At 41.8% G+C, this 23,812-nt stretch overlaps 1 protein-coding gene and 1 long non-coding RNA gene across 3 annotated transcripts; both read left to right on the top strand.

The window, feature by feature from the left end:
* The first annotated feature begins 390 nt into the window (after positions 1 to 390).
* On the top strand, positions 391 to 2,278 carry LOC133489417 (uncharacterized). Its single transcript, XR_009791895.1, has 3 exons — positions 391 to 732; positions 1,315 to 1,472; positions 1,600 to 2,278. It is a non-coding gene; the product is annotated as an uncharacterized LOC133489417 (long non-coding RNA).
* Positions 2,279 to 3,079: 801 nt separating this feature from the next.
* On the top strand, positions 3,080 to 20,666 carry LOC133489401 (transmembrane protein 200C-like). Of its 2 annotated transcripts, XM_061798429.1 has the most exons (3): positions 3,080 to 3,275; positions 12,239 to 12,307; positions 17,498 to 20,666. In XM_061798429.1, exon 3 carries the CDS (start codon positions 17,531 to 17,533, stop codon positions 18,893 to 18,895), a length of 1,365 nt encoding a protein of 454 aa, XP_061654413.1. In that variant the 5' UTR covers positions 3,080 to 3,275; positions 12,239 to 12,307; positions 17,498 to 17,530; the 3' UTR covers positions 18,896 to 20,666. The 2 variants fall into 2 exon arrangements, with proteins under 2 accessions (XP_061654413.1, XP_061654412.1); XM_061798428.1 differs by lacking the exon at positions 3,080 to 3,275 and having other exon boundaries at positions 11,802 to 12,307.
* The last annotated feature ends 3,146 nt before the right edge of the window (positions 20,667 to 23,812 follow it).

Raw genomic sequence — 23,812 nt, 5'->3', positions numbered from 1 at the left:
GTATTTAATGCCGTGGGCTTTTTTTTTTTTTTTTTACTTTATGGATTATTTGCAGTTGTTTTATTTCTATTTTGCAAGAAGGTGGTTGTCATAACTAACTGGCGAGAGAAGCAAACACATTAATTCAGGGATACTTGTACACGTGTGACCAACATGCTGTGGACTTTTTTTTTTTTTTTTTAACTGTATTAATTGTTTTTTAGTTTTTCTTTTTCTTTTTATTGTGCAAGACGGCAGTTACCATAACTGGTGAAAGGAGCAATTGCATTCACTATATGACACGTGTCTTTGCATGACTGTGGATTTGATTTGATTTGATTTTACTCTTTTCACTTTGTGGATTAGTGGTAGTCAATTTGCTTATTTCTATTGTTCAAGGTGGTGGTTACCATGACTAACTGGCTACTGCTAACACAATTTGTCGTCATAGCGTGATCCAGGCTGAACTGCAAATAGCATCACCTGATTAGCCAAAGACGGGGCCGGGGGGCGGCCGCAGGTCCTCGTCGCCGCCTTCCGAGAATTCCGTCACACGCGCTTTGGGCGCTGGCGGCCTTGCCGTCGAGCGTTTGACGGGAGCGGGATCGATCATGCGGTACGGATGTATAATAAGCACATCAAGTGCTCACATCTCTGGAAAATCTATTCTTTTTCCCCATGTCGTTGGTAGCCAAGATGTAATGTGGTCTGTTTATTTACTCATCTGCAAAGGGCACGAGGTGCTTGGAAGCGGTAAGGTCTTTATTTGAAGGAAGGTCTTTGTACAAAGGCGATTTTTATTATACTTTTTTATTTTTTTCATCTAAAATGTATTAATTTAATCAGGTGTATTAGCAGTCAGGTGTTTATTTGAGAAAGGTTCTTTGTACAAACACATTTTCATGCTACTATTTCCCCAAAAATTTATTCTGGTGTTTATACAAGGTGTCGTGTTTATTTTTATTGAATTCATTTGAATGTTTTATGTTTGTTAATGTGCTATTTATATTGATTATATTTTGAACGGTGTTCATTTGAAGTTATATGCTTGTTTTTATTTTAATGTTTCATTTCTTTTTATTTGCCAATTCTGGAATATTATTTAGTCAGGTGTTATTTTTTAGATTTAAAATGGTCATATTTTACAGCATTTGCCTTTCATAATTGGAACCATTGACATATTTATGATTTCATTCAGGTGTTTGCAAGGGCTAAAGTGATTATTTGAGATAATTTTTGCATGCTACTTATTTTGTTTTGTTGTTGTCATTTAGTTTTTATTTCTCCCACAAATAACAGCACTTAGACTTTTCCAGGTGTCCTCTACTCTTCCAGGGGAATGAAGACAACGGCGAAAACTGCATGCTGACATCAGACGTCACAATAAAGTTACAGCAATGACACAACCTGGTCTGCGCTGACCAACCTGACAGAGAAAGGACAGGGAGACACGGCATAGTGAGGACTACTCTTGTTCCCCCATGGTAACAAGTGTAAGCATTATTATTATTATTACTACCATTTTTTTTTAAATGGTGCCACACCAAGTCTGCCTAGCAACAAGTGATGTCTCCACTTGCAACAGTCGTGTTTTCGCATCCTTCTCCGTCACTTCTGCAGTCCCTGGCAGAAACACAGTCGGGGTCAAGTCCTCGTCGAAGCCGATGTCACTTCCTGCCCCGGCCCGCCACGTTGCCGTGGCAGCCGGCATCCTCTTCCTCCCTCGTGTGTGATAAGTCTGTTGCCATGGCAGCTTTTCCTGACGAGTGAACCGACGGTGCCCCCCTCGTCCACCGAGGACCGCGTGTCTTCATCTGTCGCCATGGCGACGTGGAGTCTGTTCCTTTATCTGGCGAGCGGCGTCGTATTGAGCCGCCGAGCGTTCAAAGGCGGAGAAGCGAATTTGGGGCGAGGCGGTGATGCGGAAGCGCGCTTGTTCACTTCCCGCAAGCTGCTGGGATGCGAGTGAGCCTGCACGATCACGCTGCGGGAGGCTCTTAACACACCACCACCGGCTTGATGGATTCATGAGCGTGTGTCAGCACAAAATTTTGTGGAATTTCTGACAAGAAGTTAAGTCGACCCAGGACACTGATTAAAATATGTATTTATTAAAATTATTTGAATTTATTTTTAAAAGTTATTTATATTATATTTATTGTGTAGGCGGCACGGTGGCCGACTGGTCAGCTGAGCGTCAGCCTCACAGTTCTGAGGTGCGGGGTTCAATCCCCGTCCCTGCCTGTGTGGAGTTTGCATGTTCTCCCCGTGTCTGCGTGGGTTTTCTACGGGCACTCCGGTTTCCTCCCACATCCCAAAAACATGCATTAATTGGAGACTCTAAATTGCCCCTAGGTGTGAATGTGAGTGCGGATGGTTGTTTGTTTGTATGTATGTGCCCTGCGATTGGCTGGCAACCAGTTCAGGGTGTATCCCGCCTCCTGCCCGATGACACCTGGGATAGGCTCCAGCATGCCTGCGACCCTAGTGAGGAGAAGCGGCTCAGAAAATGGATGGACGGATGTATTGTGTATTTATATTTATTTCATGTATATATAATTATTATTAGATTGCAAGACCCTTTTTACTTTATAAAGGCGTTTTTGTTTGTTTTGTTTATATTTGATTGAAGTTAATATTTTGTATTCTTAATCAGGTATTCAGATTATTAGCGGTCAGGAATGTATTTGTAAAAATACATGATTATAAAATATGTATCTTTTTTTATATTTGTTTTAGTCATCCATATATTGTTCATTAGCAGTAAGGTTTTTATTACAGGTGAGGCCTGTTTGTACAAGCATTTTAATATAATATTTGATAATAGAATTTGTCTTTTCTGTTTTAGTTCTATATTACTTTTAATCAGATGTTCATTGGCTGAGTATTTTTACAAATTATGTTTTGCTATAATACTTTATGATTAATCTCATTTTGTGATGCTTTTTTTTTAAGTGGGTCTTGACGTAAGGTGTTTATCCACAATCAGGCCTGTATTTGTACAAACACGATTTTAATATATTTTATAATATTTTTTTTACAAGCTCCGTTTTTATTTAGTTCAGGGCTGGGGGGGAGGGGATCAAATAAATCGGCTAATTCGACTTTAAAAATAGGTCGACGCAGAATTTCTGCCTCGAAGCACCACCGGGACCCCAAAAAAAAGAAAAAAAGATGAGAAAATGTTCCACCCGGAACCATGTTTGCACCGCCGGAAGTAATGTTTCATGACGACATAACAGACGGACGCACTGTTGGGCCAGTGGAAAAGCATCAGAAACGACAGAGGAGCATCTGTAAGTTATTTTTAAGACACTATTAGATGTGTAATGTACATAGAACGTGATGTATGAGTGATCTGAATGGTAGCTTTATTTTATTTTTTTAACCTAAACTGGTAATTGCTATTGCGCTAATGCTAATTGCGAATGCTAACCGTTTAGCAAAGGCTGATTTTGTTGTCTCAAATTCTGGACAGGGTGTATAACATACACTCATACCAACATATGTAGTTTGAGGATAGAAGTCCAGCCCTCACAAATGAGAATAAAATGTACATTAGTATTAACAAACAAAACAAAAAAGTTTTTTGGTGATTACTCCAGTACTCAGCCAAAACTTTATGTTTCTCATAAAGTGCGAAGAAACAATGTCGGTGTCCCCACCAGCCACGCGTCGCCTGCTTACCTCAGTTTTTTTGTTGTTGTACTTGAGGGTGGAGGAAAGTTGATGAATTGGCATTTGGGCCTCAGCCAGCTAAGGTTCACCTTCCTTTGTTTATGTTCTTTCTCCCGCCGTGTGGAGACGGTAGAATATAAAGTGGCATCCATAGTTATTGATCATCGTTAATATGATACCACAAACACCGATATGATCTAATACATCTCAGTGGGGTACCGTATGATAGGATACTGTACAAAGCCATATATACGCATTAGAGTTAAGTTGAAATCGATAGGATGCAAATCGTTACAATTCAATATAGTGTGATGCAGTTCAATTCCATGTCAATTTGATGTGATGCTGGTAGGTTCAATACAATTTGATACAATGTACTGTTGTATGATACATTGTGCAATTCAGTTGCTACCATCCAATTTAAAATGATCCAATTCAGGACTATCAAGTTCAATTTGCTGCAAGACCGTGAAATTTGAGACATTTCACTACCATACAGTTGATACTGTAATTTCATATCATACAGGTCAAATCAATGCAATTCGATACCATACAGTTAAACCCGATACAGTTTGATACCGTGCACTTCAACGCCATACAATTTGGTACCATACTTTTCAAGTCAATTCCAATTCAATACCATACTGGTCCATTTAGCACAATCCAATGCCATAAAGTTCTAGACGATAGAACTAGATACCAGTTCAATTTGTTATGATACCGTTCAGGTCGATACAGCTTTATACCATATATTTCAATTCAATACCATACGGACAATTTGATAACATACAGTTCAAATTAATACAATTTGATACCATACAGTTAAATACTATACAAAGAGATACCTTACAATTGAATTTGATACCATAAATATCATACAGTTCATTTTGATACTATACAGTTCAGTTTGAAACCAGACACTACAATTCGGTACCATACATTTCAATTTGACATAATCTGATACATGCAGTTCACTTTGATACAAATTTGTTGCAAACAATTCAAATATAATGCAGCATAGTTCAATTTGATACCACACAGTTCAATTTGGTACGATGCAGTTTAGTTCAATACAATAGAGTTGTCATATTTTTCAATGCAATACAATTCATGACAATACCATACCATACAGTTTAAATCTGTGCATTTCAGGTAAATTTGATACAATTCCTACCACACCGATCAACCGGATGCCATCCAGTTGATAGCATACACTTCAATGTGATGTACTTTATTCCTTTCATTTAGTGTCCTTGTGTATTGTTGCGTGTCAGTGAAAGTGTCGACCCTCCTGTGACCTTCCCAGGTGCGTAGATGACACATAGTCGATAGGCATTACGCGCTGCCATTGTGGAGGATGTGCTCAAGGATGCGCTGTTACATCACTGCCTTCTGCAGCCTGCAGCCGCGCGCGTCTCCGGACTGTATAACACAGCGTACTGGCCGTCAAACACTGACAAAGGCTATCTCCCGCTGTCGCTTCGTCATTTCCCACAGTCCTTCCAGTCGTGAAGGTTAATAACGCTGGTGAGCTTCAATTTGGATGAAGTCATTAGCATGTGAAAAGACGAGCCGCTTCAAAAGACGCCGCGCACAAAAGCAGTCAAGTGTCTGTGTCAAATCGACCGCCGCGATGGAAACAGCCGCAGAACTCATCACTAATCTATGAAACTCCAGCACTTTGCTGCTCAAAATGATGAGCAGCTTCTATTCACAAGCTGACGAGACTGCGATACTGTGCTGTACCTTATGTCCTATGATAAGATACACTCCGATGCCATACGGTGCGGTTTTGTTTCACTTTTAGCCCATTCAATGATATGCACAATTTGGATTTAACTGTCAGGTATATTATCTGTACAGTTACATTCAAATACGGTTCAGTACAATTCAGTTCCAAAGTGATACCATGCAGTTTGAAATAATTTGGTACAATTCAATAACATATAGTTCGATACAAGTGCAGTGTATACAATGAATTCCTATTTAGTGTGATACACTTTGGTCGATACAATACAGTTTGATCCCTTACAAATATATGCCATAAAATACGGTTTGATACACTTTGATACCGTACAGTTAAATTCAATAAATTCGATACAATTTTGTATGCAATTCAATCCGTTGCAAGTCGATACCAGGTTAGTTTGGTATGATGCAGTTTGATACCATACAGTTACAAGTACGGGTATGTGCCACACATTCCAATTTGATATAGTTCAACACGATACAGAACAATTTGATACCATACGGATCGATTTAATACTATACAGTTCAGTTTGTTACAATTTGGTGTGATACAGGTCAATTCGATACCATACAAATCAAGTCGATTCAATTTGATACCATACAAGTCAACACAATACAAGGAGATTTGCTACAAATACAGTTCAGTGCAACACAATTTGACACTATACAGTCCAATCCTTTGCAAGTAAATGCCGTACCATTCAATTTGATATGATACAGTTCAGTTTGATGGATTCCATACGATACAATTCCGTTCGATACCATACTGCTCAATTCTATCACATACACAGCGAAACAGGCGCAAGGTTACTGAAGGTCGCAGCAGGTTAACCTGCTCAGGTGACATTGCCGTATCCATGGCAACGAACCCCTCTACCACGGCCTCCTTAACTTGGGTCTGATCTAGCATATCTCTCCTCTCTCCTGATTGGGCCATTCCTTCTATCGGGACACACACACACACACACACACACACGGGCTTCCTGGCCGACACGTCAAAAATATGCAAATTCAGCAGCAGATTGTGTCAAACTGACAATTCCCCTATGCCGTCATTTTTCCCGCCTGATCTCTTTCCCATGATTTTTTTCAAAGTGTGCATGTTGAGGAGGAAAAAAACAATATTTCACCCAGCAGCCGTCACTTTTGCCCCGAGGCCCAGATGGAGGTAAAAAAAAAAAAGGGAACGTGTTCTGAGGTCTTTCGCTGAGCATTGTGAAACGGTTGCCACGGTAACCCAGCAGCCCCGCAGCCGACTCCCCTTCCCGAGGCAACGGAAAAGGGAAGGACAAGATGCAACATTTGGAGCACGCATCCATCCATTTTCTATGGCGCTTATCGTCATTAGGGTCACGGGAGCGCTGGAGCACATTCCAGTTAACTTTGGGCGAACGTGCATGTTTTGACAATGAGGGGGCGGCTGTTCGCATTACGAACATCCAAGTTTGCGGCGAATTCGGTTGATGAACAATTTACCTCAGGTCACATACTATTTTCAGTTTCCTAACTTTTTGCTTTTTCTCGCGCTGCATAAACAACATTGACTCCGTGTTTCAGGTATCTTATTTTTTATTAATTTGTTTGCCTCAAATGTCCGCCACGTAGTGGCCTTTAGGGCTAGCAGTAACCACAGCGAATGTAAACATTACTGTACGTATGTAATGTCATCTTTACTCGCGCGTTATCCGCACATTTCCTCCATTTAGCAATCATTTATCATTTCCTCCACATGGAGGGATTCAAATTCATCTTGAGGGTGAGTGTGTGTACACGTGTTAGTGAAGTATGCTTTGCTTAAAATCCAGGCAGGCAGCATCTTGGATTTTAGTGGGGAAGCGCTCTCCAGAGGTTTGGGGGCTGAGTCCGTAGTTTGGAGTTTGGTTTGGAGATGGAGCAGGAGAGCAGATCCAACTTTGGCGAGAAGTTTCCGTAAAAGCTGAGTTTGCTCGGACTAATTAGACTCCTCATCAGCACCACTTTTGGATTCCCTGGAGCTCAGTGGCCATGTTTTTGTTTTGTTTTCTCTACTTTGAGTGCGGCGAGGCCACAGTTGCGCAATCTGAGATTATTCTCGCCTCGCTGCCAAGACGGCGGTGGGAAAAAAAACATTCTTCTTTCATCTCTACATAATATAGGTCATCTCTTCAGGGACAAACAGCAAACATCAAATGAGGTGGGGGGGGGGGTGGTCCCACATGGGCAGCACGGCGAATGAGTGGTTAGAGCGACTTCCTCACACTTCTTAGGTTCGGGATTTGAATCTGCGCACTCGTGACCCGAATGACAACAAACGCTACAGAAAATAGATCGTGTTAAACAATTTTACATATACATATTTTTGGGGGGGTTTCGTTGAAAAAAAATGGTTAAATGATTATGATTATTGTAAATAGGGACTGGTGAGTATGTATTCCAGGTATCAGCTCATTTCCAGGTATCGGCTACTCGTGAACGCTGGGAATACCAGCCACCGATCCTTAAGGTGAAAAAAAAACCTGACCATTAAGTCCTCCTCACCAGTAGTTGGAGCTGTACTGCGAAGGGTTGACACATCGGCGACTCATCTTGTGCATCAGAAAGAAAGAAGACTGGTAACAATTATCATTGTGTTAATTGAAATTTGATGTATCAAAAGTACTGGTGATAGCTGCACTTGGTATCGGTACTTGGTATTGGTATCAGTGGGTACTCGAGGGAATACTCGTACTGGTATCGGTCGGAAAAAAAAAGTGGTATCAAACATCCGTAATTATAAATAAGTAGTACTAAAAATTATTATTATAACATGAAATATATTTTTCAGGAATTAGATTTTTTTTTTTCTTTCTTCTAACCTCATCAACAGTGGCCTATTTTCCTAGGCCTATTTTTAGGGGGCCTGAAGCCCCCCTAAAATGTCTTAATCTGTCCCCCACCACCCAAATCTTTGTTGTATATGGTAGTTCATTTTTTTTAGTCTTCGCCCCCTTGAAAGGCCTCTTAAGCCCTCCTAAATGAAATTGTTCTACACAAAAATATAAAAAACACAATTATTGAAAATAAACAATTAACTTTACTCAGTACACTATGCATGAAATGGGCTTCTCTCCATCTAATATATGCGTGCGATGCACCAAAAATACCCCAGACATTGGCATTGGGTCCCTACGGCCCCCACCGGGTGGCTAGTTGTCGGGGCGCCTCGGTGGGGCGACCACCCTGGGTCCCTCCGTGTGGGACTTCTCCCGTCCGCAGGGCTGCTCTCGGGTGGACCCCTGGGCCTGAGCACGCCCCTCGATTGATTGGGTGGGGTCCTCAGCCGCCGCGGTGCGGCCACAGCAATTACAGGACACTTCTGTCAGTCTTTGTGCATGTAAAAGGGTATCAATTCACTTGCATGTATCCGAAGCCACACACCCCTAGGACTCTTTCACTGGGTGTGGGGTCACGCACTTACTGCAACAAATAACTTGTGTATCCCCTCACTTATACTCTCGCCCTGTAGACTTTTAGAATTCACATAATTAATGCCACCACACTTCAGTTGTACAGTCGGGTTCACGACCCTTGTCCTGCATGCGGCTTCTCCTGTCCTTGTCCTGTCCTATCTTGTCCTGTTCTTCCTTCACAGGGTGTAGCACTACAGCCCCATGCAACACTCATATTTAACGTTTCATTGTTTACAATTAGTGCTTTATCTTTGTTTCTCTCTCCCTTCTAGAAACTTTGTTCTGTTCTACTGATCAAGTCTGATTCTCAATAAACCTCAATTATAATACCACAGCGGAAGCTTAAAAACTCCACTGTGACACAGTAAAACTGTTCCGGCAGGAAGGGGATACAGATTTTGCATTCTGCTTGACCTAACAGCCGAACAGGACAAATAGATAAATAAATAAACAATCCCAAATTATCGATCAGGGGACCGTAAATGTCTGCGAGTAGCTTCACCAAAAGGTCAATGGCCTTGACCTTCATCGCGGCACACAATCTGTAACCCGCTCGTAAATCAAACACCTGAAGTCTGTACGGGTTCCATCCGGCTTAATGTGACCAATTGTTGACCGATGCGGGCCACGGAGACAGCTGGACGTTTGGGTCGGGGGGGGGGGGGGTTTGTGTGGGTCAGCCATGCGTCTCTCAGAGCAGGCGGGCGCTGCTGGAAATGGAACGGGACACTAATTGGGTTCCAGGGAGAAAGGAGCGGAAAGCAGAAAGTAGCCACGTCCCGTTATATATCGCCACCTTATGATTCATGATGGGTATGGATTACTGTAGGTCAGGTGGTACTTCTTGGATAGTGATTCATGCAAACGGCTGTCTGTTTCATGCACACTTCTTAAATAACAAATGAGCTCAAATTACCTTTAACTCTGTTATTTTTAATAATGACTGATACTAATACATGTGAAGACACTGATCATAATAATGATTTCTCAATAATTATCAACAATGATTTTAACAAGGTAGGAAACTCATATATATATATATATATATATATATATATATATATGCAATTCTTTATTTCTAAAAATCTCCACGCAAGCATTTACATTTTCCAAATGATCACTACTAGAAAATTCCTAGGAAATCACAATGTCCCATCATGTGACCCCTTATACACCTGCACAATGGAATGGGAAAGCAACATTATGAATAATTTTCACTTTTGACACGTGTCAAAAGTTCTGTCAGAAATGGAAAAAGGATGATGATACGTCCCTTTCCTCGTCTATGGTTATCATCACATTTTTCCCAAATCATATGTAAATAATATATTTATACATCTTATTCGTGTATGATTTTAAATGAGCTATTTTAATTATTTTACATGCACATCTTAACTCTAGCTTAAGAAAAAATATTAAACTCTTGGGTCAAGTGAACTTTTTTTTCTTTTTTGCGAAAAGTCACATTTTGGTAAATATATATACATTATATGTAATTGTTTTTAAAATCAAGAATTTAGGGGCTTTTTTAAGGAAAAAAGGACAAAGTATTTCTTCCATAACATTGTTTTTTTATTAATATTTTTTAAAATCACATATTTGTAAAATTAAAAAAGCATATATTTGCCCCTGAAAAAACAATCATATATATTTCTTGGGATTTGTTTTTTTTGGGGGGGGGGGGGGGTAGATTCATATTTTTTGTAAATAAAACAAATAAAATCAATCTATTTTTGCAATGACAAAAGGACAAAAACTTTTCTCAAGAAAATATTTTTGAAGGAAAAGTATTAGATTTTTCATGAAAATGTTTTTTGTTTTTTTTACCCAAGTATCAAATTCTCATCACACATTTGCCATCAATGACAGAGACCATTGAAGTCAAAAGTGCGATGATAACCATAAATAAGCAGAGAACAGGAAAAGGAGTCGACCGTGACATTTGCGATCATTGATGGCAAAAGTGCGATGATAAGATAACATGGAACATGGAACTACCCTTTGCTGTTCTGTGGTCATCATCACACGAGATGTTGATTGGCTCCTCGCTTGCAATGTGCTGAGAATTGATTTATTTTATTTTTTTCCTTTATTGACTCATACATGCTAGAGACTGTCACTCAATTCCCCTTAAATCTTCCTTCGCGTTAAATACGGCGGAGAGTCAATGTTGTTTCCGTCATTTAAATGCTCCATTGTGCCCCCCCTGCACTCCCTCATCCACCCGCCAATCATGACAATAGCGTCTCTCAGCATTCACACTCGCCGACACTATCCAAGACTAATACTGTATACAACACATGCTGCACGTACATCACATATTTAAAACCACCGCAATGGATTTGAAATAGTGTAAACTACAATGAACATGTCAGGACGGAACATGACGAAGATGAGGTGGTCCAATACGAGAGCTGCATACAAGAATTCTGCCTTTTCACATATAATAACAGACAATATACTGTACATAGTGTCATAAACAATTGGAGGAGGCCCTTGTACTACTACTACAAGAAAAATAACTTCATCATCATAATCCCAGAGGATTGTACATGAAATGGACTCAAATGTAATTACAAAGAATACATGATAATAGAAATATAAATAAAACGATACATGAACTAATTATAATATTTCAAAACGTGGTTAATTTGAGATGAGAAAAGTCAAATAATACATGAATCATCAATACAGTATAAGCAAATAATCGAATACAGAAATGAATAAGATTTGAAAATGTAAAAGAACAAATAAACATAAATATGCAGATACATTAACAAATGTATGAATATGATTAAATCAGAATTGTAAGAAAATAAATGAGTAAATACATGAACAATTTAATGACAATAAAATAATTTAATATTGAAATACAATAAATAAATACATAAACTGGTTCATTACAAATAATTTAATGAAGATATAAAAATATTAAAATAAAGGTTGCAATATATTTCAATAACATTTTAAGTAAAACATAATTTGAAATAATATAAAATAACAAAGTAAAAATAATGATCCAAATAATGACACGTGGCAACTAAAATGAAACGTAGATTTAAATCCATAATTTCTCATTATGATGTGAAACAAAGTATACAACCGCCACAAAGGATAAACACATGGATGCGGCTCACGCATTGGATGAGAGCCAAGTGTGCGGCTCTGGATTATTACAAACCAGCGTGCATCTGAGGCAAAGATGACAAATGGGCACCATGTAGAGCAGCCCCTCTTCCTCTTCCTCCCCTCTTCCTCTTCCTCTCCTGCTCAGCCCGCCCCTGCCTGCTTGCTTCGGCTCCTTTCGCCTTTGAGCTTCAGGCGCATCCATTGTGAGCTCTCTCTCTCTCTCTCTCTCTCTCTTTCTTTCTCTCTCGCTCTCTCTCTCTCTCTCTTGCTTGCAGCTCTGCCACCAAAGTGGCGCACATCGACGACGATGCCTCCTTTTGAGGATGCCCCCAATTTCTAAGCAGGTAAGCCTGATCTTACTGTACTGCCATCTCTACAGCTGCAATGAATTAATTTACATGTTTAACACATTCACTGCCATTGACGGCTTTAGAAGTCAAATATCCATGTTAACTGGGAAGGCTGGCAGTGAATGAGTTAAAAAGAGCACCCTGTTGGATTAAAGTGTTTGTGCCGCATTTTGGGAAGACCATGAACGCACCACCGTTCCGAGCGATGCAGCCGAACTTTTTGTTTTTATGGATCTTACGTGCATTAATTATTACGCGCGTGTAGGAGGCGCGTGTGATTGTGTCTTTTATTTATTTATTTATTTATTTATTTTTGTCCACGGCTTGTGTGCCCAAATTCGGCCGTGTTTGGAGCCTCCTTACATGTGCGTCGGTTCTGGACATTTTCAGCTACACACACACCCACACATACCCACACACGAACGCATACACATTTATATACAACACAGTACACATACACATACACATACTCTCACAGAGGGGAAACAGATGTGCCGTCATGTCAACAAAACATTACTCGTGCAACATTGCGCTAAAATGAAGCACCCACCCTCCTCCTGCCCCTCCTCCTCTTCATCATCTTCCAACATTTAGACCCGAACCGAATTGAGCAGCTTTGCAGAAACGCAAAACGGTCCACACCCACTCATGATGCCCCATCTACTAACCCACTCTACCTAAAAAAAAATATATATAAATAAAATAAAAAACCCTCTACCATCACGCTTTGATGATTCCTGCATGAATATGATGAAAAAATTGAAAAGAAAATGTATTAGTACATAAACACCTTGCCCACCACCAGTCTAATTATTATAATGTAATTACCGGATAAGGCCGTTATCCAGTAATTACAGGCCTACACGTGTGCATGAGACACTTCATTAAGTAGCCCTGCACAAGCTAATGAGGTTAAATGTGAACAATTTGCTTTTATATGCATATTAAAATTCAATTTTGATTGATGCACAGTGTTGGGAAGATGACTTTGCAAATGTAGTTGGTTAGAGTGACAAGTAATCCTGTTGAAAATGTGATACGAGTGTAACTATTTCATTTACTTTCGCAAAGTAACATAACTAATTACATTTGATCACATTTTGATTCCTTTTCTTAAGTTTGAATGAATGCACCAACAGAACCCTTGGAGTGGGTTAAAACTATAGATCGTTATTTTGGAATTAATTATGTATTTGTTCCTTACATAAATAATAAACTGATAATAACATGATCAAATGTAAATACATAATTTGAAAAATGTGTTTGTTGCATTATACATATAATATGTACAGCATGTGGAAAACATGATACCATGTTGACCTAATGACAAATGTGCGCAATTTAGATCATAGTGCTTCAAACCAGATAAGTGAATGTTCCGTTAATAAAGGTCCAAAATTATAAAGATGAAACTGTTTAAAAGTGAATTATCTTTTGTGTTCAAATGTGTAACTAAGAGTCTAACTTTTTTGAAATCTCAGACAAACTAATAGATTGCACAACAAGGTGGCGCTTCAAGGTCATATTTGGAAAAGTATGTCACGTTTGAGACAATCACAAGTGGCGGCTTTAGAAAAAGGAAGTCATATGAAAAAAATACAATAAAATCTGAGCTTTTGGGGCTGTTTTTCAAAAGTAACAAAATTCTAATCATGGAAAGCAACTGAAATTCATTACTATTTTTTCTCCCAGTAATGGAATACTTAAATTTGAAAAGAACGTTGACTTTTGAACAGTTTGATCTTCATAATTGTGGACTTTTTAATGGAACCTCCACTTATCTGGATTTTCATATGAAAAAATATTGTCTAAATTGTTCACATTTGTCATTCGGTCAACATGTGGTTTTCCACATGCTGTACACATAAAAGACATAAAACATGTCTTCACATTTTTATGCCTTTACATTTCAGCATGTTTCTTTATCAGTTTATTATTTGTGCAAAGGACAAATGTGTGGTTAATTCCAAAATAATTACCTTTTTTTTTTTAATCCACTTTTTTCAAGGAAACATCCAAGCGCCCTGCTGAATGCATTCATTCGACATTAAGAAAAGGAAACAAAATGTAATCGAATGTAATTAGTAGTTATGTTCATTTGAGAAAGTAGTTGAACGAGTTCCACTACAACAGAGCAACTTGTAATTGTAACCAAGTACATTTCCAAAGCCACCTTCCCAACACATTTGCTGGTGTACGGTTCTATGGTTGTCATCGCACTTTTTGTGCGTGATGATAACCATAGAACTGGAAAAAAAAATGGAACTACCCTTTCCTTTTTTTTCATGGTTATCATAGTTTTGGGCATCGATGGTTCGACGGTTATCGTCACACTCTTGCGCTTCCTGTGCCGCAGACAACAACACTGCTACTACATTCGTTGTTCCTCTTCCCCTCTCAGCAGTAGTAGATGCCCGTGCTTCCATTAGTGCAGCCAACACGTTCATATTTATTCAAATGAATACAATTAATTTCATAGTACTAACTAATAGCATTAATACTGCTAGCCCCCCCATAGCATTATTATGATTATTGTCAATAAAATTAATACACAAAAACCCACCCTGACATGAACAGTTCTGGGGGCAGGGAAATGTTTAGTTATTAAAAAATAACAATCTCAGAAATCATATTTGTATAAGTATTTACAGCCTTTGTGGCCTAACTACAGCCTCAGGTGTCTTCAGACAGTTTCGCTCTCCGCGGACAGGTGTGTGTCTTTCCAAAGCATGTACCGTCAACTAAATGTACCACAGGTGGACTGTAAATACTACTAAAATCATAATAATAAGAAGAATTTAATTATTGTTTTGTGTGGAATTTTGAGGAAAAAACTTATTTAAAGGTTGTAACAATGCAAAGTGAGCCTGTATGGCTACTTTTCACTGGAGCGTCATAGTTGCTATTCAACGCTCCTAATCTGATGATTCGATTGTCCAGCTGTGCCTAATCATGTGGCCCAAGATATCAGGACATGCTGCGAAACCTCTCATGAGCCCGCTTAGCTGGCCTCAAACAAACACTTTTATGTGACAAGTGTCAATCAAAAGTGAGCATTATTACCATTGTAAAGCCTTCTTTTTTTTGTTTTTTTAACACGTTGCATCAGATTGTATGGGTGTACCTAATATTGTGGCCTAGACATGTTGTGGAATAGGCCTCACACACGAGTGTGTGGTCTAATTGCAAGGGTGTACCTAATGAAGTGTCCTACCAGCGTGTGTGTGTGTGTGTGCGCGCGCGGCTGTCATCTCGAGGCACGCCGACGCTGAAATTGATTCGCTCCGAGAGCAGGAAGGATTGTGGGCGGGAGGGCGTAGGTGGGCTCAACGCGTCCGCTGGCCTCCTGTCTGGACGCATCACATCCTCTCGCCGGCACCGAGGCCCGGCCCAGAGACGTAGATCCAGTGGCGTCAGATTGGCTTTTTTGATGAGTAATGTAGCTGAAGTGGTGCGTTTTCCGCCTCTAGGTCAAACCCGACCGGGTTGACTCGCCCACTGAAGCTCAAAATAATCGGTAGCAGTTCTATTTTTGCAAGGTGTATGCTTTTAAAATGCTCCCAAAGACCTTACTTGTTGACTTTGTGTGTTGAAAAATAGAGCCTACTTTCCGTCTGTCCTTCTTCCAATATTATTTGTCGAACCAAAATGGAATCAATGCCTCCCTAATGATGTCGATGATCATGTGAAATGGGAGTGCTGTTGTTTATATTTCGTTCACGTTGTGGTTTGAAAGTATCAACATCAGTATCACGATAGCAGCCTCTGTTTTATCGTAGCGGGAGGTCAGGAGATTTGTGGTATCACCCACCGTTTTCCTCCAATTTGCCTTATCTACTCAATGTCACAGAAGATAACTAGTCTCCTTCTAGTGGGAACACGCCCCCCCCCAAAAAAAATCACAGCCAAAGTACAGTTGGGCCATATTTATCTTTGAAATCCGTTTGCGTTCAATGTATTTGCATTTAATCTCTGATTAAGAACTGGTGGTACTTGGAGAGCTATTTTTTTAGGTGGCATCTGGTGTCAAATGATTTTTATTTTTAGTTAATTGTTGCCAGGCAGAATTCACGGCGCATAATATCAGGCATTCCCCCCCACCAAGTAGAAGGTGAGCCGACGGTATCAGAAGTTCACAACCTACTGTCTGCTTCTGCTAATAGCGCAGGGTGGATCAATACTGAATCAATACATCGATAACAGACTAATGGAATTGCTTCCCAGGATTGTAATGACAAAGATGATCATTTGAAATGAAAAAGGCTATTATTTATCTTCCTTTCACATTTTATTTTCTGACAAATATTCGAAAACCATCACTTGTTATTAGGCACAAATCATGGCACGCAATCTCCTGCATTTTTTTCCCCCCACGACTATAATGACGAAGATGAACTTTGAAAATGGAAGGGCGATTGTTAAACTTCTTTTCACACGTAGAATCATCTGTAAGAATCAAGCTAACTTTAGACATAATTATTTTACAAATGAAGCACTACGCTGTATTAAATAAAAGTACAAATTGGAAAGCTTTTTTTCCCCCAGTAGTCTTGTTTTCCCACCTTGGTGCCATCTGTGTGTAATGCGCAGGTGGATTGTATGGCTATTTTTATGCAAAATTGCATGTGAGAGGTTTTACACTAACTTGATTCATTGTTGCCAGGCAGATTTCATGAGGCTCAATAGTAACGGCCCCGTTGGCCAATGAAAACAAATGAACATAATTTGCGAGTGACAGCCATTCAGTTACTTGAATGTCAAACCAGTGTTCTGTACTCCTGGGAAGTGAATTTATACTCAAACCATTTTCACAATGTATGCACAACTCTGTATTAATTGTAATTATTTTTACCAAAACAAAAAGTGATATTACAGTGCAGTGAGTCTCCCCTGGCAGGAGGAACACAATCGAAGTTAAACCCAAAACACCTGTAAGAATAAAATTGTTTTGTACATTTTACAAATGAAGCGGTAATCTGTATTAAATATATAACGCAAACTGGAAAGCTTTTTGTCGCAGTGGCAGTGGTTCCCTCTGAACATCTGGTGGTGGAACCCCAGGTGCTAATCCATAAATCCGCTGTGATAAATCAGGATTACGTGTATAATCTCTGGTTTATAGCAAGCGTCTGCCATCTGCTCGGCGCGGACCCTCACGTTCTGCCTCTTGTGCCCCACCTCCAGGTTGAGTGACAAGCCTATTGCTCGAGCGCCGCCATGATCGCCACGGGCGGCCTGCTGCGCATGAACCGGCGCCAGGACTCCCTGCGCTCCAAGAACCGCGCCGAGAACAAGAAGAAGCGGAAATCCAGGAAGAAGAAGAAGAACGACGTGGTGGTGGTGAAGGGCAAACTTAACCTGTGCTCGCCCGCCGGCCTGGTGGCGGCCGTCGGGCTCTTTGTCCTCATGGTGGGCATCTCCATGGCTGTGCTTGGGTACTGGCCCAGCCAGAACCAGCAGCAGTACCAAGAGCGCCGACGGACTGGGGTGCACCACGGCAGGATGAGTTACTCCCAAAGCCCCAACGCGTCCTCCGATGCGGACCGAGATCCCTCCAAGTTGCTGAACCAGAGCCACTCCACCAGCGGCGACCTGGCCCCGTCCCATGCCCACTGCGGCTTCCTGTGCGACTTCCTGGACAACTACCTGTACTCGGACAACCTCAAAGTCTTCGGACCGCTGGTGATGGGCATTGGGATTTTCCTCTTCATCTGCGCCAACGCCGTCCTTCACGAGAATCGTGATAAGAAAACCAAAATCATCAACCTGAGGGACATCTACTCCACGGTTATCGACCTGCACAGTGTTCGTTCCAAGGAGTACTCGCCTCTCAACGGTTTGGTCAACTACACCCAGTCCAAGAGCGCGGAGGGTTCGTCGGGGGGCCACCCGGCGGGGTGCAGCTCCTGGCCCTCTTCTGCCGGACTTGGCAGTGACGAGGTGTTCCGGCGTCCATCGCGTAGCTGGTCCAAGGACGTCCAGACCTTCACAGACACGGTGTACAGCATCTACAAGGACTACAGTAACGGCAGTGAGGAGGCCCCTCGGCCCCGTCAGTGGGACCCCACCTCTATCGTCACCTCCTCTGTAAACGCCTTCACCCTCCCGGTCATTAAACTCAACAACTGCGAGGCGGAAGAAGACGTGGTCATCGAGGCGGCGAACAACCAGGAGGAAGCACAGGGCGACGGAGTGAAGTCGAGCCCGCCGCGCGAGGACGTACCCGCCGCTGAGCCGCCCCAGTTGTTCCCGCCGTCCCCGGTCGCCAGGGCAATGGGCTCACGCCTGTCCCTCAACTCACTCGCGGACCCACCCAGGTCAGCGCGCCGCTGCAGCCTGTCAGTGACGGCGTGCCACCAGAGCGAGCGGGGCAGGCGCTTCAGTTGCCCCCGCCTGGAGCGCTCCAACAGTAAGGGCTACATCAAACTCAGCGATCTCGGGGGCGAGTCCTTCGACGCGCCGGACGCTTCTTTAGGGGGGGACGGCGAGCAGGAAGTAGCAGCGATGGGCGCGGCGGCGGTGGAGCAGGGCGCTCAGAGGGACGAGGGACAGGCCACGCCCAGCACTTCTGCAGAATCCTAAAGGAAATCCTGAGAAATTCTCATAAACCCCTTTCACACTGCTTAACCATTAAACCAGCATTTATTCGGTTCTGGCTTTCGGACAGCGGGATGTTGAAATATTCACATAGGCGCAGTGGGTTCGCGCATTCAGTTAATTAGATGCGTGGTCAGCATTAGCATCTGAGACAGCGACATTTGCTTCCAACACAAAAGGAGCGTGGCCAGTGAGTCGCGAGTATTGGTCCTCACACACAAGCGGAGCTACACCTCGCCGGAAGCTGGCAAATTCTAAAGCCTCATAAGCCTCTTTCACACTACCCTCCGGCTGACAAATTCACAGGTCAACATCGGTAGAAAAGGCTTAGATCGCAGCGTTCTGCTATTCTCTTCACATAGCTTCCGTCCACCTTTGATACCATAAATCTTCAACCCTTGAAAACTCTTGAGAAGCTCGGATCACACTGGCAAGGCCACATGAAACTGGACAATCTCGGGGGGGGCGTCGTAGCAGCGACGGACCCAGCAGAAAAGGGCTGAGGACGCACGGGGATAAGTGAGGCCCAGCACCTCTGCGGAATCCAAAAGGACATCCAGAGAAACCCTTGTAACCACCTTTCAAACTGCCCACTAGTTGAGCCGGCGTTTATTTGGCTCTGGCTTTCAGAGAAAACGACATTGTCATGTCCATAGTTGAGCGTTCACATTGCCATTGCGGAATCACGCATTCAGATAATTATATACGTGTTCAGCATCGAGAATCTAGGACAGCAAAAACTTTAACCCCTCAGAGGCGGTCTCTTCCCCTATTCCCTTTCACACAGCTGCCATTCCTTGTCGGAAATCAACAAGTTGACTAGGTTGACCCCAACCCTTCCGTCCTGACCTGGTACCTTACACACAGGATAGCGAATTGGGAATAAAGCTGGCCTGTGTGTAAGAGGGCTTTTAACACAAAGGGGCAGTCCAGGTTTTCCGCTATTACCTTTCACACAGCTGCCGTTCCACCTCTGATACTACGTCAGAAGATGTGACATTTTGAGGTCTACTTCACCCCCACGATTATCCCCGTACCTTTCAAGACGGCTAGCGAGCCGGGAAAACGGCCGCTTGGATGGGGTGGTTCCATTTTTCCACTAATCCCTGTCTGAAGCACATTCGCGGGTCAGCTTGATTCTTTGCATCCCACACGGATGCAGGACAACGAGCCGGGAAAATGCCTGCTTGGATGGCCAGTGTGAAAGGGGCGCCGGTCCACGTCTTTGCTTCGTACCTTCTGGAAGCGAGGACGGCCACCGCTATGAAGCCTCAAATGCGAGGAGCCTCCTTTTCCGCACACACCACAGCTCATCCGTTCAGATGTGATTTTTCTATTTTTTCAATGTAGCAAAAGCAATACTAAAGACATTTGAAGGGTTTGTACACAACAAGCAGGATCAAATTCTAGTTTTTTTTTTTTGTATAGCGGCAGAGGTGGGGGGGGAATTAGTAGCTCGTAGAAGTGCAAACGTGACTGAAGCACCTGTAGCATCAAACTGAAACAGTCTACACTTGTCAAGATGAATCTCAGGTAGACGTTTGATTTAGGAGCCGGCGTGCACATTTCACTTCGTGGTGGACTGACTTTTGAACTGCAACCGCCAACCGCACTCCCGTTCCCTTTGACCCCGCTTCCCTCCCCCCCCCCGACACTGTCGGTGTCCTTTTTGTGCACAAGCGAATGCAAAGTAGATTGTTTGCGCCAAATAGTTTTACTTGCATCACCGACAACTATTAAAAGACGATGAAACACGTTTGAGTCTTTTTTTTTATATGTCAGTTTTAGATTCATCACCACACGTTTGGTATCTGTGGGACCCCAAATTAATCAATATCACACGAGAGGTAGTGATGTGTCGTGGGTATCATCACGGCTGTGATTCGGATTTATACAACAGTTCTGCAAGCGGCATGATTGGTTTGTGTGTTTAATCGGTTATTCAGTATTTGTCATTTATTACAATGAGAAATTTCATGTACAATAACCAACGACTATTGATGTAGGCCAAATGAATGGCCTGTGAGGCGCCGTGTTCTATAAAGTAAAAAGTCCCAAGTGCTGTTCTACTGTATATCATCACTCATGGAATGTCTGCTTGGTCGGTGTTGAATAATGTCTTCTATTAACATAGAATAGGAAATGGAGAGGAATGTGTCGCGCTCTGTTTCTTTTCCAATTCTCTGGCGTACGAATCGTTTATTTACAGCCTGACTGCCCTCCAGCGGCAGTTGAACAATTTGTTTAGTTCCACCTCTCCTTCTAGTCGCCTCTAGATGGCAGTAGTGTTGTGAAAGGGGTGGTGGGGGCGCAGTGCCTATTTCGGGAACAGGAGAGGGGCGGGGTTATGGCCGGCTTGCTTCCTCCTGGCTCAAAGTGAAGGCAGCTGACTTTACAGGTTTCTGCTCATAAACATAAAACTACTTTTTATTATGATTTTCAAAAATTAAACGGTAAAACTTAATTTTTAAGATTAGTTTTTTTTTTTTTTTTTAATGTTAGGCTTTCAAGTCAGGGTTGAGGTTTCATTTTAGGTTTTTGAAGTAGGGTTACAAGCCTGGGTTAACGTTTTAAGGCAGGGTTAGGATCTTCATAAAAACTATGTGAACAGTCCCAGCTTCATTTTAATTTACGCTTTAACACTCCTCAACTGTCATACAATGGAAAAATAAGTAAACCATCATTGATGATTAATCCATTCACTGCCATTGACGGCTGTTGAATTGTTGTCACGCAGTGAATGAGTTAAATACGAAAGAAATAAAACACTTGAGTGTTAACGTCAATGAAGGTGAAATACACAAGCAAAGGTGGATTTCAGTCTGTTTCCCTCCCAAGCAACCCACTGGGATGCAGCGAGACTTGTGATTACGGGGATTAAGAGCAGGGAATTCCCAGGTTCCCTTTTTGACCTGCAGTGCGGCATTTTTTATTTTTTTTTACTGTATTTACCAGGCGTTTACAGACTCTTACTTATCGCGATGTCATCAGCAATGAAGGCTAGGTGGCCTATCTCTGACCGTTCATCTCAAGGATGCCGATCAATACCGCTGTCACGATCAATACGTCTGCCATTGTGCTGATGGAGGAGGAGGCGCAGTGCACCACACAAAATGGAGGACACTGAAAGGATAGCTCATCACAATGAAGTTGCAAATCTCTGCGATTACTATGTACATGAAAATACATTTATTGTAAAATAGAGATAAATCAAATACTCAAAAAGTTCATCACAATTTGTGTTTTAAAGAGATTTTGTTAGGATAACCATTACATGTTGCCCTTAGCAATTGTAAGATGAAGAAAAATACGCTAAATAAAACAAAAATACACGCACACAATAAAATATTATGATGAAATCAATCCTTGTTCTGTCTTTCAGAATATATGAAAATAAAACTATATTACTAATATCTTTACATTTTACTTAATTTCAATTACTTTTTTTCCTAATCACGTTGTCAGACTATTTAATGTATTAAATAATTGTTTATTATTATTATTATTATCAGTAGTAGTATTATATATTTTGTACATTTATTTTGTAATATTCATTCTACATTTTAAAATACTTTATGTTGATCAACTGGCAGCAATCCCACAAGTGTATTTTAGGAAGGGCCACTGCGTAGGTCTGATCACTTGACGCCGATAAATAAGAGTTGGCCACTTACAGACCTTGACAGTGCGAGTAGGGTATTTATAGTGGGAATGAGGATTAGCTTGGGATTGGGATATCTCACGAAAACACGGGCTCGGTTGATTGAAGACTCAAACTTTTCTTTGATGTTTACCAAAGCATGTAATATTCGGTTTGGGCAAAACTCGAAATTGCGTTCCCATGTTGGTGAAAAATTTGTTTGGTTCTTTGGTGACTCAAAATTGTCTGATGATTACAAAAAGAAAACTGCTCTGTTTGTTGGAGACGATGTAAGGGTCACTGAATTTGCCTCTCATTTTTATGAAATTTTGTTCGGTTTGTTGAAGATTTCTTTGTCTTTGAAGTGTGCGAAAAAACTGTTAGGATTACTGAAGACTACACCGTGGCTGATGTTTCCGAAAATGAGTTTGGTTCTTTGAAGACTTATAATTGTTTCGGATTTGTTGTTTTCCAAAAGAAACTGCGGAAGGGCTTTCGCTTGTTCATGCAAAATTGTCAATTGTCGGGGGGGGTACAGTCAATTGTTCGCCACAAAGTTGTCGACGTGCGGGTGTGCGATCGGTTGTTCGCAGTGAAATTCAGGTGGATGTGATCGATTGCTCGGTGCAGATTTGCTGATGCCGTGCGATTCGTTGTTTGGTGCTAATTGGGAAAGGGTGTGATTGGTTGCTCAGTGACCTTTTCAACAGGAACGATTGATTGTTTGGCCAAAGTTGTTCGGCGCGAAGCCGTCAATGGTCGAGGGGTTGCCGTAATTGGTTTGGGTGTGCTAGCTTTTTCAAGCAATATCATTCATGAAATTTACTCCCTTTATGGGATCTGTGGTGAGCTTCTTGGTGGCTTGTCCTAGCTACAACCTTGGTTGAAGATCAAGGCGTTCCATTGACTGCAGCAGTTTTTCAGCCCCTCCCTTTCCTCCAAAACTGTTTCCTCTGCAGTCACAATCATTAGTGTGTCATTTTCCAAAGGTTGCAAAAACCTTTTTTTACAACCGCTTGCCATAAGACGTGCTTTCCTTATGCTGACTGTGTGTGTTCACATGGAGATGATGAGGGACCTTTGGCCCAGTTTGTCCCGTCCAAATCGGGTTTTAATGTTGCCACGTGTGTGCTCGCTGACCTGGTTGCTGAGCGGTGCCGGACAGCAGGGGGCGGTAGCTTAGGTCGCATAAAAGCAAGCAGGCTGGGAGCCAACTTGTTTGCAGTTCATCCAGTTCAGGCTGCGGCCTCCGAGCTCAATGA

The sequence above is a fragment of the Phyllopteryx taeniolatus genome, chromosome 14 (assembly GCF_024500385.1).
Source record: "Phyllopteryx taeniolatus isolate TA_2022b chromosome 14, UOR_Ptae_1.2, whole genome shotgun sequence".
Classification (NCBI taxonomy): Eukaryota; Metazoa; Chordata; class Actinopteri; order Syngnathiformes; family Syngnathidae; genus Phyllopteryx; species Phyllopteryx taeniolatus.
This window is presented reverse-complemented; position numbering and strand designations above follow the sequence as displayed.